Source organism: Cebus imitator, unplaced genomic scaffold (assembly GCF_001604975.1).
Source record: "Cebus imitator isolate Cc_AM_T3 unplaced genomic scaffold, Cebus_imitator-1.0 Scaffold12, whole genome shotgun sequence".
In the NCBI taxonomy this organism is placed as follows: Eukaryota; Metazoa; Chordata; class Mammalia; order Primates; family Cebidae; genus Cebus; species Cebus imitator.
The window spans coordinates 7,963,918-7,983,044 of NW_016107327.1; the positions used below are offsets into that span (position 1 = coordinate 7,963,918).

The 19,127-nt window shown below is 43.0% G+C and overlaps 1 protein-coding gene across 3 annotated transcripts in view; it reads right to left on the minus strand.

Moving 5' to 3' along the window:
• Positions 1–19,127, minus strand: part of LAMA3 (laminin subunit alpha 3) — a 265,798-nt gene that overhangs the window by 159,320 nt on the left and 87,351 nt on the right. For all 3 annotated transcript variants that reach the window (XM_017498569.2, XM_037727996.1, XM_037727997.1), the window contains exons 11-12: positions 18,367–18,429; positions 9,000–9,134 (exon numbers count right to left, since the gene is read on the minus strand). In XM_017498569.2, coding sequence (XP_017354058.2) covers positions 9,000–9,134; positions 18,367–18,429 — 198 coding nt within the window. The remainder of the gene's footprint in view (positions 1–8,999; positions 9,135–18,366; positions 18,430–19,127) is intronic.

Consider the following 19,127-nt stretch of genomic DNA (forward strand, 5'->3'; position numbering starts at 1 on the left):
GCCTCAGGTTTTCTGTTTTAGCAACATCAAATGGACTAAGACACATCAGAGGCCTCTTATTCATTTTGAGGTGATGGGGAAGAATAAGAAGTTCACAGCAACAGTTTTCTCCATGGATAATCCACCCCTTCCCAGATTCTCTCTCCTCTACTCTCCTAACCTTTTCATAATCCTTTGAGTGTGAGAGGCTAGAGCATCATAAATAAAACAGGTCTCTGGACATTTCTTTTGAAAATCTGCATGTGGTGACTTGACCTTGGAATTTTGTATGTATCTTGGTTCAGGACCATTACTTCAATGTTAACATTTTCAAAAAGAGTGATATGGGTGGTTTTAAAGTATTTTCCTTGTATTTACTTTTAAATTCAAGAAGTTTTCTTTGCTACTTATATGAAGAATATCAGATGAGCCTCATTTGAAAGAGTGACTCTAATGAAAGGCAGATTATCATATACATTTGGGTTTTTTTTTTTTTTTTTAGAAAGGTTCTCAGTCTGTGATGTTCAGTCTGAGTGCAGTGGTGTGATCTTGGCTCACTGCAACCTCTGCTTCTCAGATTCAAGTGAGTCTCCCACCTTAGCCTCTCAAGAAGCTGGAATTACAGGTATGCACCACCACACCTGACTAATTTTTGTATTTTTTAGTAGAGACAGGGTTTCACCATGTTGGCCAGGCTGTTCTTGAACTCCTGACCTCAAGTGATCCGTCTGCCTTGGCCCCCCAAGTGCTGGGATTGCAGGCATGAGTCACTGTGTCTGGCCTATCATACGCATTTGTGAAATCCCAATTATCTATCAGTTTCCCCCCACAAAGGACCCCAGCTCAGCCTATTAATCAAAGCCAAACACATCTTTAAAAAGTAACTGTGTCTGCTGCTTGCATTTTTATGTAGCTTGCTGGTAAGGTCAGACTGAAGGCTCCACACTCTCAGCTGTGTAAAGATTATAGGACTTTGAAATGTATACTGTTCTTTCTCCTTGACATGATCATAGATTAAAGATAAAACATGATATGAATCTCAAATTAGTTCTTTATACTTATCTCTTTGGTCCTTGCTCCTTACAGATAATGGTAAAAAATAAGACAGAGTGCTTTCTTGTCCCTCAAACAGGTTTGGGAAGGAATTATGCAGTGTATACTGGCACAGGAATATCTTCACGGGGAAAATGAATTCATCAGATTATTGCTGCAATTTACTGAGCAACAGTTTCCAGCTGAATGAGAGTAAATTCACCCAAATGTTCTATGACTTCAGGTTACAACTATTTGAGAGTCTGAAGCCACAAGACCAAAGAGCAGAATAAAACAAAGTGAGAAACTACTCAGAATAAAAGAAAAGTAACAAACTACTTCCCATCCTCAGAAGCAAGGATAAAATCCTTCAGGATCTTTTAGCATAGCAGCTTCCAAACTTTTTTAGCCACATTCAGAGTAAAAAATGCATTTTACATTATATAACCCAAAACACACACACACACACACACACACACACACACACACACACGATAGAAATACCTAGCAAAACGTAAATAAGTATGAACAAGAACTTTGCAAGACATTTATTTTCTCTACTACTTATGATGCACTCTAATAATTTCTAGTCTATTCTACTTTATTGTAATGCTAGTCCATACCCTCTAAGTTGATTTCGCTATCCACTAATGGACAGTGAACAGCAGTATGAAAAGCTCAGCCTTAGAAGTACAGCCCTCATGCTTCTTGATGTCCTAGATCACTTAGTGATGAAGGGGTTTAAAGAATAGAATACAGTTCCTACTGCACACCAGGCTGACAGTAAAGAAATGCGGGTGCTATTCACCACCCTGCAGCTATCTACTCCCTACGTATTCTCCTGGGTCTCAGAATGGTTGCCATAAAATAAGTACTTGCGATTTCAGTTCCTTTTAACTCTAAAGCTCGAATGCACATTATTTGATCGTTGCTATAAAACATTAGAGAGATGAGAGTCAAATTTACAAAGACATAAGGGTGACAAGTGTCTGGGGAGGAAGACCCCTTCTTTAGTGTGTTGGGGTTCCACCTCCTACCTCTGCTTTACCTTTTTAAAAGCAAGTTTATTGAGATATAATTCATATACCCTACAATTCACCCATTTAAAGTGTAAAACCATGTTGCTTAATATATTCACAGGGTTGTGCAACCTTCAGCACAATCTAATTTTAGAACACTTTTGTTCCCCCTCCAAGAAATCCCATATTCATTAACAGTCAGTCCACATTGTCCCCCGCCTTTCCTCCCAACCACAAATCTGCTTTCAATTGCTATAAATTTTCCTATCCTGGACATTTCCTATAAATGAATCATATAATATGTGACTTTTGTGATTGGCTTCTTTCATTTAGTGTAAGTTTTCAAGGTTTATTCATGTGGTAGCAGACATAAGTACTTCATTCTCTTTTGTTGCTAATTAATACCCTATTGTATGGATATACCACATTTTATTAATCCATTCGTCAGTTGATGAGCATATGAGTTGTTTCCCCATTTTGGCTATTCTGAATAATGCTGCCATGGACATTCATATACAAGTTACTGTGTGGATGTGTTTTCATTTCTTTTGGATATTCACTGAGGGGTGGGTAGTATAGTAGCTTTATGTTTAACTTTTTCAGGAATAGCAAAACCGTCTTGCAAAGCTCTTGTTCATAGCTATTTACGTTTTGTTACATATCTCTATCATCTATTAGTGTGTGTGTGTTTATTGGGTTATAATGTAAAATGTTTCCAAAGTCACTGTATTATTTCACATTCCCACCATCAGTGTACAAGGGTTCAAATTTCCCCACATCCATGCCAATGCTTGTTATTGCCTGCCTTTCTAATGCTTTTGTTTGTTTGTTTGTTTTTAATTTTTTTTTTAAAGATGGGGTTTCACCACGAAGGCCAGGCTGGCCTTGAACTCCTGACCTCAGGTAATAAACCCACCTCGGCTTCCCAAAGTGCTAGGATTACAGGCGTGAGCCACTGCACCTGGCCCTTTCTAATGTTTCTAAAATGGTATTTCACTGTGGTTTAGATTTGCATTTACCTAATGACTAATAATGTTGAGCATCTGCTCATGTACCTATTGGCCATTTGTATATCCTCTTGGAAGACATGTCTATTCAAATCCTTTAGTCATTTTCAGTTAGGTTGTCTTTTTAGTTATTTTTAATTTTTAATTATTGAGCTGTAAAAATAATATATCCATATATATGGATTATTTTATAATAATACATTGATTACATATATATATATATCTGATACTAGTGCCTTATCAGATATATGATTTGCAATACCTTTTCCATTCTATGATTTGCCTTTTCACTTTTTTAATAGTGTCCTTTGGAGTGCAAGAGTTTTTAACTTTGATGACGTCCATTTATCTATTATTTCTTTTGTTGCTTGTGCTTTTGTTGTCATATCTAAGAAACAACTGCCTAATTTGTGGGTGTGAAGATTTATGCCTATATTTTATTCTAAGACATTTATAGTTTAAGCTCTTACATTTAGTTTCTTCATCCATTTTGTGCTAATTTTTGTTTATAGCATGAGGTTGAATCCACTCATGTTTAATGTTATTATTGATAGTGTTGGATTTACTTTGGCCATTTGGCAGTTTATTTTCTGTATATCTCATGTATTTTATTATTCCTCTATTCCTCCTTTATTGCTTTCTTTTGTATTAGATATTTTCTAGTGTAATTTTTACTCTGTTTAATTACTTTTTAATCATTTTTGAGTTATTAGTGGTTGCTCTAGTGCTTACAAAAAAGAATCTACTCCAGTATGATATTGATTTAGTTCTAATAAAATAGAGAAATTTTAATTCTATGTAGTTCTATTCCCTCTCTACCATTTTTTACTATTATTATACATATTATGTCTCTATGTATTAAAACCCACAATACATTTTTATAATTATTAACTTATATAATCTATGTTTTCTAAGGAAGATGATAGAAGAAAGGAGAGCAAGCATATATTTATGGAGTGTTTTTATAAACTCTATCTTTTCTAGTTCTCTTTACTTCTTCCAATAGATTTGGTATCATTTTCTTACTACAATACAGCTTTGTTCTCACCTGTCTCCTTTGTGCCACTGTGAAACATCTTAAATTTTTATATGATATAGGCCCAATATTTATGTATGTTATGTATTTGTATATATAGTTTGTATACTTTCTGTTAAAATCAGTCAAGAGAAGAATGTATAAAAATATTCAGTTATGCTGCTTTTTGTAATTTTTGCATGTTATTCAAGTTATTGTTTGATGGCACATGCTTCAGCTTTAAGAACAACCTTTATCATTTCCGTTATTTCTCTTAGGTCAGGTCAGGTGAATCCTGTCAGTTTTTGTTCAGGAAGTAACAAAGACTGAGAAAGTCTTAGCCTTGATATTGAACAGTAATTTTGATGGACAGAAGATTCTTGGTTGACAGTTTTTTCACTTTCAGTACTTAGAATATATGATCCCACTGCCTTCTTGCCTCTATTGTTACTGATGAGAAGTCAGTTGTTATTTTAACTGGGTTTCCTGTGTACGTGAGTCTTTTTTTCCACCTTTCAAGGTTTTCTCTTTGTCTTTGTCTTTCAAACTTTTAACCATGATTTTAACTACAATACATCTGGCTGCGGATTCCTGTGTATTTACACCACTTGGAGTGCATTAAGCTTCTCAGGTGTACAGATGGGTCCCTGTGTATTTATGCTACTTGGAGTTCATTAAGCTTCTTAGGTGTATAGATGGCTTTTCATTAAATCTGGTAAGCTTTCAGCTATTATTTCTTTGACTATTTTTCTCTATTCCTTTCTCTCTCCTCTCTTTCTAATGCTCTCATTACACATATGTTGGTGCACTTAATGGTATCCCATATTTCTTTGAAGTTCTGTTTGTTTATTTATTTATTTGAGACAGATTTTCACTCTTGTTGCCCAGGCTGGAGTGCAGCGGCATGATCTTGGCCCACTGCAACTTCTGCCACCTGGGTTCAAGCGATTCTCCTGCCTCAGTCTCCCAAGTAGTTGGGATTATGGGTGCCCGCCACCACGCCTGGCTAATTTTGTATTTTTAGTAGTGACAGAGTTTCGCCATGTTGGCCAGGCTGGTCTCAAACTCCTGACCTCAAGTGATCTGCCCGCCTGGGCCTCCCAAAGTGCTGGAATAACAGGCATGAACCACCACACCTGACCTGTTCATTTATTTTTGTTCTTTTTTTCTTTCTGTTTTCAGGCTGCATTATCTCCATCAATCTGTTATTAAGTTTGTTGATTCTGTCTTGTGCTAGCTCAATCTACTATTGAGAGACTTTAGTGAATTTTTCATTTCAGTTATTATACTTTTCAACTCCAAAATTTCCATTTGGTTATTTTTTAAAACAATTTTTCTCTCTTTATTGATATTCTCTATTTGATGAGGCATTGTCATCATACCTTCCTTTAATTCATTAAACATGATTTCCTTTAGTCTTCTGCACAAATTTTTAACACCTGCTTTAAAGTCTTTGCTAAGACTACCATCTGGTTCATTCAAAAGCAGTTTCTATTGTCTTCTTTTTCCCCTATGTATGGGTCACACTTCCTTGCTTCTTTGAATATCTTATAATTTTTTTGGAAAGTGGACATTTTAGGTAATATATTGTCCATTACCAGGACTATTGCTATTGTTTGCTTGACTGGTTGTTCGTTTAGTGGCTTGGCTAAATTAATTCTACAAAGTCTATGTCCCCTGCAGCATTCAGCCTTTGATGTTCCTGCTGAGATTTCTGTCCTTGTTTTTATCTTCTGGCCTGACTATGTCAGGGTCACTCATTGCATGTGTGTGTGCTTGGAGGCTGCAACCACAGGTCAGGGTGTTTACTTTTTATTTTCTTTTCCTTTTTTTTTTTTTCTTTTTTCAGCCCCATATTCCGCCAGGAATCACTAGTTTGGATTTCCCCTCTCTGATCACTGAGGGCACGGTCTTGGACATACATATGGCCTTCTAGGTTGCCAGGGATGACTATACTATTTTTAAGCATGACTCCCTAGGAGCTGCCACTGTATCAGAGTAGCTTGTTTACCCCATGTTTGGCCAGAGGTTGCACTTAAGCCCCTTGTGCCAGTGAGGTTCCACACTGTGTTAGTTGGTTGTTGTAGTACTTGGGTGCTGTTTCTGAGTCTGCCCCATGTCTTTCTCTGAAGTAGAGCCTAGTGCCTGCACATAGCCTTTTCAACCTCCAGAATTATCTGCAATATCAGGAAGACTCTTTTTGGCTGTTGCTTTCTCCAATTTGCTTTATTAAACTTCTGGCTGCTTTGCTGTTTTGCTTGTATCAGAACTACCAGAGTCTTCTTAATTGTTATATACCAAGATCTTCATTGTTTTCCAAAAATCCCCTTGGGTATAGTGTTCTCTACTGTGTTCCAAAAAGCCAGTTCCCTCAGGCAGAGCTGCAGAGCTCTTTGTCTTTATGACCTACCTTTCTTTGCTGGGGATGGGGGAGTGGGAATGACATACCACTATCCCACCACTATACCACCAGAGCTAGAGGTGGGGACCCATTTTATCTGAAGGGATACTCTGCTCTACAAGTGGACACAGGTAGAGGTGGCAACCCCTGGTCTTCTAAGTTTTTCTCTCCCACTATGGACCCCTACTCTATGAGCCAGCCTGGGTAGGGGTGATTGGGATCCCAGAATTCTCAGCCTGAAATGCCTAAGTTAGAGCTCCTACCTTACAAGTGGAGGCCTGGTGGGTAAAAGAAAGCTGGTCTTCTTTGCTGAGACCACCTGGAATAGGGCTTCTGCTATACAGGATTGCAGAAGGATGAGAAATATCAGTGGCCTGACTCCCCCAAAATGAAACAAACCATAGCCCCAAACCGGGGTATAGGGTAAAGAAAGTCCCCATCTTCTTGGTGACACATATGGATAGAGCTTCTATAAAACAGAGTTGGGGGTGTATAATGAAGGGGGTCATGGCTCAAATGTTCTTACCAACATTCATTGTTCTTACCTACATTCAAATTTCCTCAAATAATTATTCATTTACTATATGCTCTTATGACCATTAATAGAGATTTCAAACAATTTTTCAAAATATTTTCACCACTCACATTTCTGTTTTACTGGAGAGAGTATCTACCAAGCTCCCTACTCTGTGGTTAAGAAAGTCCTTCCTCCCCTCTGCTTTTATCTTGAATACGTTCATGCGTTTTCTACCTACCTTAAAATAAATTAGTTCTAGTAGTAGAGAAATGTGGAAAAGGGCATTCCAAAAGTGTTATATTATATATTATCTTTGCATCCATAAACACGAGCTTTGTCCATATAAATGACTAACTTAGAATATTTGTAATTCATTCTACCAGAATGAGTCTAAAGTTGTGGCTGGTTGAGAGGAGGAAAAAAAAAGAAAACTTTAAGATATTTTCAGACACAAGAATGTTTTACACACCAGGAGCCAGAAGGTAAAGGAAAGGTTTGGGGTATGGCATTCAGGCATTTAAGCAAACGGAGACGGCTGGAACTGGGACTATAAGCTCTTAAAATGATGCAGAGGAAAGTATATACAGGTCTGGAGAAGAAATGTGAAAGTGAATAGCTAACTTACAAGCAAGTACTTCCCTGGTTCTAAGAGCTTCACCTGTCACTACACATGTAACCCTCACATCAATGTGTTATGAGACAGGTGTTATTTTTTGGAAACTGAGGAACAGAGGGGTTAAGTAACTTGCCAAATTGATAGCTAGTGCTACCCCTGCTCTTCACTACTTTGTCCTCCAGCTTAGGGGAGAGTTTTTCATGCTCACAGTTCCTTAGCGTGGCTGACCTTGCAGGTGAGATGACCTAATACCTATTCTAAACTCCTCCTGTGTTCAGAGGCTGGAAAGCTAAAGACAGCACTTCTCAGACTCTGTTGGAGCAGGGCTGTGAATGCCAATTAGGTTTGCAAATTGAAAGTGTATGAATCAGACTAGAAAGATGGGAAATAAGGAGGAGGCTGCATCCTGTAACTGGTTGCGCATTTCTGCAGCTGTGCCCTGTCTCTGGCTTCCTGGGTGCCAAGAGATGAAGGCACCAACCATGGTCCTCTTGTCCTTGCACTGGGCCATAGCAGTCTGGGCTTAAAACCCAGCCATTCCATGGGAGGCCTCCTTGGAAGCCCAGCCTAGAGCCTGCTGCTCTGGCTCTTAACAACTCCTCTGGGTTAGCACCTAATTACCTACAGTAAATCTCTTTCTGTTTATAGTGTCTGAAGTGGTGTTTTATTTCCTGCCTCAATCCCAAGCTGATGATCTTCTCCTCTTTCTCCTCCATTCCCCTACACCATTGTCTGCAGGAAAAAGAATAATATCAGACAGTAGAAAGGAGGCAGGGGAGAATAATTTGGGCAAATTCATTCATTCATCCGTTCACTCACGCAAAGTTGAGTGCATACCTGCCATGCTCTAGGGACTGGACCAGATACCTCCTCCTCCTCCCACCCTCCATCCCCCTCAGCGACTCTTACTAGGATGGAATACTAGATACAAACAAGTAGGGGAGGGGGAGTTGTGGTCTCGTATCTCTACGGTTTACACATGCTGCCCCCTCTCTCTAGAACACCCTGCCTCCTTCTGTCATCCACCTTCCCGTCTTTCTAACCTTATTTACACACTTCCAATTTGCAAAGCCAACTGGCATCCAGAGCCCCCCACCCAACAGAATCTGAGACGTGCTGGCAGGTTCCTAAATGCTGTTCAGATACCACCTCCTCTCCAGAGCCAGTAATTGAACCCAAACAGATGATTTCAGAGTCCATGTGCCTCACTACCACGGAGGAGGCAGGGTAAGGCTGAAAAGAAGGGAGGTGACAAGGTCCAGGTAGGACAGTCACATGTAACATCCATGTATAAGCCAGGGCCCATTTATTAAACTGCAAGCCACACAGCTCTGCCAGAAAGATCTGCATTTCCTCAGAAGGAAATTTATCTTGAGGGATTGATTATGAATATGCTATATTTTGCCCACTTACCTTGGCAAATAGGGAATGAGTGGAAACCAGAGCGGCAGGCATCACACCGAGGGCCCTTGACCCCAGGGCGGCACAGGCACCTTCCATGGGCATCACATATTTCAGGGAGAACGCCCTCCAGATTACAGTCACACCCTGCGGAAAACAGGAAACTTTCAGAGGGGGTCTCCATCCGCTATCCCTTTCTTAATTTCTCCCTTCCCCTAGATTTCTATCATGGAAATACAGATTATGAATTATCTATGGCTATTAAACATTCTTAACTCAGAAGATTACACTTGAAGGGAAATTTTTAAAAATTCACAAAAGGTCAGAGATATCATTAAAAAAAATCCAGGGATGGGCATGCCTTTACAAACCATTCTTTCAACATCTATTCCTGTGGACACATTTTCTTTGCCCTCTAAAGCTGAGCTTTGTAAAGTCTAACTTCAATTTAATAGATTCTCATCTCATCACAATCGTGAATTAAACATATTTCTTCCTTCCAATTTTTTTTTTTCCGTTTTTGAGACAGAGTCTCTGTCGCCCAGGCTGGAGTACAGTGGTGGGATCTCAGTGCATCGCAACTTCCGCCTCCCAGGTTTAAGCAATTCTTCTACCTCAGCCTCCNACCATGCCCAGCTAATTTTTTGTATTTTTAGTAGAGACGGGGTTTCACCATGTTGACCAGGATGGTCTCGATCTCTTGACCTCGTGATCCACCTGCCTCGGCTTCCCAAAGTGCTGGGATTATAGGCATGAGCCACCGCGCCCAGCCTTCTGCTCTTCTTTTTCACCCCTTCCCAGCTACTAATGTCTATCTAACCACCTAACATCACCAAAAAAAAAAAAAATTAAGGTGATATGCTGGTTACCCCAATTCAATGATTACCTAACATAAGCATGTATTGAAACATCACATTGAACCCCGTAAACACATACAAATATGTGTCAATTAAAAAAACCTGGCTGGGCATGTTGTGGAATTTGATAAAGTTGCTCTGAAATTAATCAGGAAAAATGCACTAGTCGAATCATTTACTGAGTTCCAGCTCTGCTGGAGAGACCCCCCACCCAGGCAGCGCTGAAGGAAATGAGAGGCAGACACCCAGATAGAACAGCAAAATGGGTCTATTTTGGGGGCCAGCAGCCTTCTGAACTGAGAGCCTCAGGAGTTGACAGCTTTCCAGGGTGAGGGCCCCAAGCAGATTCTGATCCATCTATTTATCCTCTCTGAACAGGTTATTATTATTAACAGATAGGAGTTTATTTTGTCATAACTCAAAAACATACCAAGTAGGCAGCTGTTGCCTGCTTACCACTGACTACAGGTATTCTCCATGAGGAAGCCACAGGGGCAGGGGCAGGTATCTCAAAGAATTGTTTAACCGGTGTATGATACTTATATATTGTCTTGCCAATTTGGAATGCCCCAAGTGGTTTTCCACTTGCCAGGGGGACCAGCTAGGTTTTCCTTGCCATCTTTCTTCCCAGCAAACAATATAGTATATCATATGTTCAGTATTCATCAATATTCATGACAATATTTATCAACAATCTTTAAATGTGGGAAACTGCCCTATCAAATCCTATTATAAAACTACTGGAAGGCCAGGTGCAGTGGTTCACACCTTTAATCCCAGCACTTTGGGAGGCCAGGATAGATGGATTGCCTGAGCTCAGGAGCTCTAGACCAGCTTGGGCAACATGGTAAAACCCTGTCTCTACCAAAAATACAAAAAATTAGCCAGGCATGGTGACATGCACCAGTAGTCTCAGCTACTTGGGATGTTGAGATGGGGGAATCGCTTGAACCAGGGAGACAGAGGGTGCAGTGAACCATGACGGTGCCCCAGACCTCCAACCTGGGTGACAGAGTAAGACCCTGCCTCAAAAACAAACAAAAAAAATGGAATGTAGAAAGCCATATAATATAACTGGAAATTGAGAAACAAATCTGTAATAGAGTTTGTTTTTTAGTTTTTTTTTTTTTACCCCGAGACCGAGTGTCACTCTGTCACCAAGGCTGGAGTGCAGTGACGCGATCTCAGCTCAGGCTCACTGCAACCTCCACTTCCTGGGTTGAAGGGATTCTCCTGGCTAAGCCTCCCGAGTAGCTGGGATTACAGGTGTGCACCACTACACGCGGCTAATTTTTTGTAATTTTAGTAGAAATGGGGTTTCACCGTATTGGCCAGGCTGCTCTCCAACTCTTGACCTCAAGTGATCGGCCTTCCTCAGCCTCCCAAAGTGTTAGGATTACAGGCGTGAGCTCCCGCACTCGCCCACACCTGTGTTTTGAAGAGAAAGTTTAATAAAAAGAATTGTTCAGTTGTAAAGTTGGTTAACTACCCAACTGGAAAAGAGAGATTTCTCAGATTTACAGAAGAGCAACTGCAGGAAGGAACTTGTGCCCTTGGGACTGAGGAAGTAAAAAGGGAGGAAACTTGGAAACACGAATGAGCCCTTCAAGCCCTTTCACTTCAGGGCGGAGACTGGACCTCAGAAGGACTGGCTGTCGCGAGAACTGACAGCTGGTGGATGGCGGAAACGCGGGCAGGAGCCGGACCAAGGTGAGGACGGCGGAAGTGAGGCCCGCTGGCTCCCTCTCCTGCTCTCTGGTGGCCGCATTGGAGAACTGCACCAGAAGGAAAACAGTCCCTCCCTTCCCTTTTGACCTGACGGTGTTCCTCTATCGCCCTCTGTCGGCAAAGAACTACATGGAGCTGGCTAGCAAGGAAGTGTGTGCAGTGTCCGGCTGGGTGCCAAAACTGAGGTGCGATCCAGCTCCGTATCACAAAGCAGAACAAAAAGGGTGTGTTTGGGCTGAGAGGCCATACATTGGTAGCTGGCACACGAACTGTATTTTCTACTTAGCATTGTTGGTATATGGCAAACTTGAATAAAATTATATTGAAATTGACCACCTAATTGCACTTTTTTCCTTCTGATAATTTTTTTTCACGTTGCTTGTTCTTTTTTTGGAGACGGAGTTTCTCTCTTGTTGCCCAGGCTAGAGTGCAATGGCACGATCTCGGTTCACCGAAACCTCTGCCTCCGGGGTTCAAGCGATTCTCCTGCCTCAGCCTCCCGGAGTAGCTGGGTTTACAGGCATGCACCATCACACCCTGATAATTTTTTTTAGTAGAGACAGGGTTTCTCCATGTTAATCAGTCTGGTCTTGAACTCCTGACCTCAGGTGATCCACCTGCCTCGGCCTCCCAAAGTGCTGGGATTACAGGCATGAGCCACCACGCCCGGCTTCTTCCTACCAATTTTAAGAAGAAAAGAAACGAACATAAATTCAGCCCTACTATCATTGAGGGGTTCCCCTGGATCGGCTCACTTAATCGTCCCGGCACCCTGCCTTCCCCGCAGCCAGCCTGCTTCTGGTGCCTCTATCCAAGGCTTTCCCACCTCAGGACCACTGCTCAGGCCAGTCCCTCTGCCTGGTATGCCTTTCCCCTAGCTCTGAGCACAGTCAGCTCTTTCTCATCCACCAGGCGTCAAACATCAGTTCCTCAGAAGGACCCCCTGACCAGTCTGTACAAATGGCCCCCACTTTCCTCCGTTTATTCTCTATCTTAGCTGTGTTTCTCTCTCACAACACTTTCATTTTTGGAATCGCATTTTGGCCCATGACGTTTTGACCACTAGGATGAGGTATAAGTGTTGTCTCGTGACTTCTGAGCCCAGTTCACTACAGGCCTCGCTGTCTCCATTCTTGCCCTCCAGGAATCCTGAGATCACCGTGGGAGTGACCTAGTCTGGCCTCCTTGAGGACAAAAGGCCACAAAGAGGGAGACTCCCAAGTGTCCTAGCCAAATCCAGCCCCAGAAGACCCTCCAGGAAGTCCAGCAGAAGACCTGCCCAGCCAACCCACACAATGGAAAGAAATAACCCTTGTTCTTTTAAGTGACTAAGTTTTGGGGTGACTTATGACACAGAAATATATAAGTAAATCACCCAGCAGACTGGACACTTAGTGAGATGTCACCACAGGGCCCCCAGGGCCAGCGCACAGTATTCCTCAGGAAGTAAATATTGCTCAAAAATAATAATGAAGTCAAATAAAAGCCCTGTTAGGTAAGATTTTTACAGATGAAAAAAAAAGATGCTCAGAAAGGTTAATTAACTTGCGTAAGGTCACACAGCCCAGAAAGCAGAGTCAGAATTTGAACCCAGGACTGCCAGATTTTAAAGTCAGTGTTCTTTCTATTATACTAAACATACTAGCTGAGAATGATGTTAAAAGCAACTTTCAGAGCATGTCCTAGATTAGCATATATATTCAAAGCAATCTCATATTTAAAGCACCTATTTCTTTTTATTTATTTATTTATTTATTTATTTATTTATTTATTTATTTTTGAGATAGAGTCTCACTCTGTCACCAAGGCTGGAGTGCAGTGGCTTGATCTCTGCTCACTGCAATCTCTGCCTCCCGGGTTCAAGTGATTTGTGTGCCTCAGTCTCCCGAGTAGCTTGGATAACAGGCGCACACCACCACATCTGGCTAATTTTTGTATTTTTAGTAGAGACAAGGTTTCACCATGTTGGCCAGGCTGGTCTCAAACTCCTGACCTCAGGTGATCTTCCTGCCTCAGCCTCCCAAAGTGCAGGATTACAGCATGAGCCACCGTGCTCGGCCCTGAGAGCATCTGTATTTCTATCTATTGCGTTAATATCTAAATTTGCAACAGATGCCCTAAGGAAGACCCTAAAAGACTCAAAGATTCAACTGGGTCCACCCTACTCACCAGGGAAGGAGAGTCTCATGCATTTTGGAAAGACTGTCTATAAGAGTTAAAATAGTAGTTAATATGAAAAGTAGCCAAGTCCCTTTGCCCTAAATCCTTAATTTTTCAAATAAAAGGTTAGTAACAAAGTTGTGGGATTATTTTTTTCTAATACAATAATTAAGGAAAAAAATCCCCGTAAATCAGAACAACTTTATAGTCTTTACATGATCTTTGACTGTTCATATTTAAACCAAACAGTTGCCTAATTTGACAAAAACAGCATTGGAAGCGCAAGGGTTTAGAATATGCCATTTTAGCATACTGACTGTTTCCAGCAAAGGCACTTTAGAAGCAGCAGATGTAGAAAGGGTTTTCTGATCTCACCCTTTCTACCTCAAAGCAGGTCATAAAATTTCCCAGGAGAAAGGTGCCTGCCCTCCTTGTACCAGGAAGAGAGCATTCTCATCACTGGAGACTGGGAGTCGACTAGACTGAATCTGCACCAACAAACCCAATAAAATAACCCTTAGTTTCCCCCAGTGCTTCCTAGCCAGGGTCCCACAGTGTACAGCCACTAGCCCAAGCTCTTTTGTCTTGTCACACTCCATACTTCATTGCTCTTTGTGTAAACATGTACAATACGTAGGTTTTGGGGCCTAATGGCTTTTTCAGGTCTTGATTTTCCTTTCAGAGACTCTCATGTACATGTAAAAATATTACATAAATTTGTATGCTTTTTTTAACTGTTCATCTGTCTTAGGTTCATTTAATTCTAGGCCCAGCCATGGAACCTAAGAGGGTAGAAGAAAGTTTTTCCTTCTTTTCAGAAGTGACAAGGACACATTCATGACAAGGGAAGCCCTGGAACCCAGGCTGGCAGGAGCACCACCCTGACCATCCATCACAGCTGCCATACAAGGTCCTAATGCCACAGCCCTGTAGGCTGAGCATGAATGCCATGGAGAAAGGGAACGTTTTTACCATGAATTCCAGTCTTGACATTAAATCAAGTATTGAGACTCAGTGAGAAACTTGGACTTTACCTTGGCATTGAAGTTCAAAGAATTCTGATTAAAATAGAAAAAGAAAGAACATCCCACACCTCATCACTAAGTCACAGTGATTATATCTCAAGAAAATCCCTTGAGTCCCTCTCTACTGCCAGACTTCCAGACCTCATTTCTGTTTGCCTGGATTATTTCGAGAACTTCCTAGGGAGGCTCTCTGTTTCCTGTCTTGCTCCTTCTAATTTCTTCTGTATGCTGGTGTCAAGAGTGATATTTCAAAAACGTCAACCTTTTCATATCACTTCTCAGTTTTAAATCCCTCGACAGTGACCCAATACCTGCAAAACACAATACGAAGTCCTTCATATGTGACAGAGGAGATCCTTCAACATTTTCCAGGCTGCCAGCAACCCAGGGGGCACCTTTGTGCAAATTAGGGAAAGGTGCCCCTTCCTCAAGACGCTTTCCTGTCACCTGCTATAAAATCATCATCATCAGTATGCAAATCTGTAATGTCTTCTGTGACTGTGATACCCCTTAGATGAGGCACAGCTGTGCCTTGCAAACCCACACATCTGAGCTGGCTGCCCACTCAGGTCTTTTCTTAATCCTCTAGGTCCTCTCCTTAAACTTTCTCTCTCTATCCCATGCTTCAGCCCTAAGGACCTGTCTGCCATCCCCTCTCTCCTAGCCGCATGCCTTCTCTTCCCTGCCCCTCTGCCTGCCTGACGACTCTTCATGCTCCAAGATTCAGCTCAGATACCTCCTCCTGCTGCTTTGGAGAAGCCCTTCCGGCACTTCTCTCTCCTTTTTCTCCTCCTTCCCTCCCTCCTGCTCTCCCTCCCTCCCTCCTTCCTTCTCTTCCTTCTTCCCTCCCTCCCTCCCTCCTTCCTTCCTGCCTTCCTTCACCCTGGCTGTAAGGCTGCGACTCCCACATGCTCTCAGGTCACTTAATTCCTGCCATTAGAACTGTTGACCTTTCCATGTCTCCTCAGACTGGGAGCTCCCAGGCAGCAGGAACTGTGTATCAGGCAGCTGCCTGGCAGTGACTAGCACAGCCTAGGCACTTAATAAAAGTTTAATGAATGAAGAATATGCTAAATATTCAAGACTGCAATTCTCCACAGTAGTCACCATTCCTTAAATTCTCTGTTATTGGCATCTGTGCAGAGCCTCTAAACCGAGCTATCAGAATGTGCCTGGCCGTCTCTGAGCCTTAGTGGGCAGGTCTCTAAGTCAACGTGACTGCCTCACCCTGCAGAGCTGCTGTCCTCAAGTGCCCCAGTATCTGACATGAGACAGTCCCCCACATGGTGCAATAGCGCACAGCACCACGGTGAGACTGAGTCGGCGGGGGTGGGTAGGGCAGAAGCAGGAAATGAAGTCAGGAAGGTAACTGAGGTCCTGTTGTAACTGACCTCCAGGGAGCCTTTGGTGTGGCCCAGCAATCCCATGACATTCCCAAGCCCATCCTCCCCCCGCATTCCCGGGTGACTCTCATACGTTCTCCCTACTCAACTCCAAGCCCTCCTCCTTTGCTTCTTGCTCTGATCTTGTTTCTTATTCCACAGAGAAAACAAAAAACAGCCAGAAGAGAACGTCCCCGAGCCCCCACCACTGCCCCCCACCTCTGGCCCATGCATCTGCTGTCTTGTTTTAGTCTTTCCCTTTCAACAAAGAGCAACTTCCTCCTTCTGTTTGCTCAACTGAAAGCCTTGGAGTCACCCCAGAGCCCCCTTTCTCTCATATTCTTCTTCTAGTCTAGCAATCTCCCAGCAAATCCTGTTGGTTCTACCTTCAGATGATATCTACAGTCTGCCCACGGCTGTCACCTCCGCTGACACCACCTGGGTCTGAGCTGCCATCATCTCTTCCTCGTGGATTATGGAAAAGCTTCCCAGCAGGCCCCCTTGCTTCTTCTCTTTTCCTGCGATTTTCTTTCAGTACAGTAGCCCCAAAAAGCCTTCTGCATAATGTCACTTCTCTGTGCGAAACTCTCCATGGCTCCTGTCTCATTTCAAGTGGAAGGGAAGGCCTCTCTGCGGCTGGCGAGGGCCTCCATCCAGGCCCTGGTGCCTTCCTTTCCTCCCAGTCTCACCTTCCCTCACTCTGCTTTCACACACTTGGTCTCTTTTTGTTTGCTGAACACCCCTGGCCCAGGGCTGCCCCTACCCCAGGGACTTTGCACTTGCTCTTTCCTGTATCTGCTTCAGTGAGGCCTTCCTTCACTGCCCTGATTTAAATCTGCAAGCTTCACAATTCCTAACCTCCTCTCTGCCCTGCTTTTTCAGCAGCACTCATCACCACAACTGCCTCCAGCCCACACCTGAGTTACTATATTGTTGTAGAGCCTGGACTTCATTGCCAAGGAGAGCTCTTCTGAAACCATCTTCTCTGCTGGCCCATACCCTGGCGCTGCAGGAGGAGGGGCACCCGTGCTCACACATGCCTGGCACTATCTCCTCCCCAGTGGCCACCAGGCCGCTGCTGGCACCCTGGGGTAGGAGAGGCAAATTCAGGGGATGTGAGCATGAGCCAGAGGGTGGCCAGCTATGGGCTGTGGGCTGTGTGCATGTGCTGTGCCCTTCCCTTGGTGCCGATGTGCCCTTCTGAGAATCTGTGCATCCCTGCAGATGTCATGATGGGTTTATGTAGGAATTGCCCATGGCTCTGGAACCAAGCCTAGAGGCCTGGAATCTTCGCACACGAGTTAGTTTATGCCTATGATGTGAATGGCGCCCCCTTAAAAGTGGCATGCATGTTCAGAACACAACTCTGCCTCTCAGTCTAATGAATTAGCTATTTTCCTTGCTTGGTTTTCTATATTATATATGTTATTGTCTGGGTTCCTCCACTGGAATATAAGTTCCAAGAGGGCTGGGAATTCTTTTCTATTCTGTTCACTGCTAAGTCCCCAGCAGCCAGAATGGTACTTTGCACATAACAAGGAATCTTAAAATATTGATGGAACAAACAACTAGGTAAATGTAACACCCACATCATCCAGCACTCACCCCTCCACCCCTCCAGACTGCTTATTGCACACCACCGCTACTCTCTGAGGGGCTTGTTTGGGGGCTGCAGAAGCTCCTCAGCCTTCCTGAAGGCCAAGCTGCACATGCTGCAGAAGCATGAATGCCTCCACTAACGGCAGTGACTGACATTACCTGCCACTACACCTTAATCATAGCTCCCTTCACTCCCGGACTCTTTCCCTTCCTGGGATCACCTCCCAAATAAATGACTTGCTCTCTATTCCTTTCTGAGGGTTTTTTGGGGACTCAAAAAAGACAACAGACCACTGGCTTCTACTGAAGGTCTTTGAGCAAGCTGGTGATATCTAATCCAAGCTCTGCGCAGCTTCCTACGTCAGGTAGTGCATCGTAAAAGACAGGCTGGAGTGGGGACTGATGGGCGGAGAGTAGGTCAGCTAGGAGACACCTGCAAGGCACCTGCCATGCTCAGGAAGGCAGACTCTGCAAGGCACCTGCCATGCTCTAGGAAGGTGGACTCCGCAAGGCACCCTCCATGCTCTAGGAAGGGAAACTTGGCCTTGGACGTGGCAGTGTGCACAGGAAGTAGGAAGAGAATGAGGGCATAACATTTTCACTAAAATTAATCCAAAAGGTTACTTGCCTTTTATATCTCCAGCTACTGGATCTTCTGGACTTGGAGTAGAAATAGGAAAAATGGGAATTCCTGTGAAAATAGTTTATTAAAAAATACAGAGAATGATTAAAGAGATATTGAAGTAAAACATTAAGTTGTACTAACTAGGAAGGCACTTAGTGGAAAGTAGCATATACAGACGAATTTAAAGAAAGGCAAGATTGCTGAATCTCAAATGTGTTTAGCAACTGAAACCAGACTTGCCAGACATTCCCATTTATATAATGATGAACAGAAATGAATGTTTTGTGCTCACAATAGCCAAGTCTCAGCCTGAGCAGGGATGAGTTTGGCTTCCTTACCATCTTCATTGGTTTATTTTTTTTTTAACATAAACTCAAGGCTTTAAAAAAAATGTCTTCTTTCACGTATTTTTCCTGAAATTGTGTTTATGCCATAAAACTACTTCAGGTTTCTTCCTCTTCTTCTTTTCACTAAAAAGGCAGGCCAGGCACGTTGGCTCATGCCTGTAATCCCAGCACTTTGGGAGGCTGAGGCAGGCAGATCACCGAGGTCAGGAGTTCGAGACCAGCCTGACCAACATGGAGAAACCCTATCTCTACTAAAAATACAAAATTAGCTGCATGTGGTGGCACAAGCCTGTAATCCCAGCTACTTGGGAGACTGAGGCAGAATCGCTTGAACCTGGGAGGTGGAGGTTGCAGTGAGCCGAGATCGCACCATTGCACTCCAGCCTGGGCGACAAGAGCAAAACTCTGTCTCAAAAA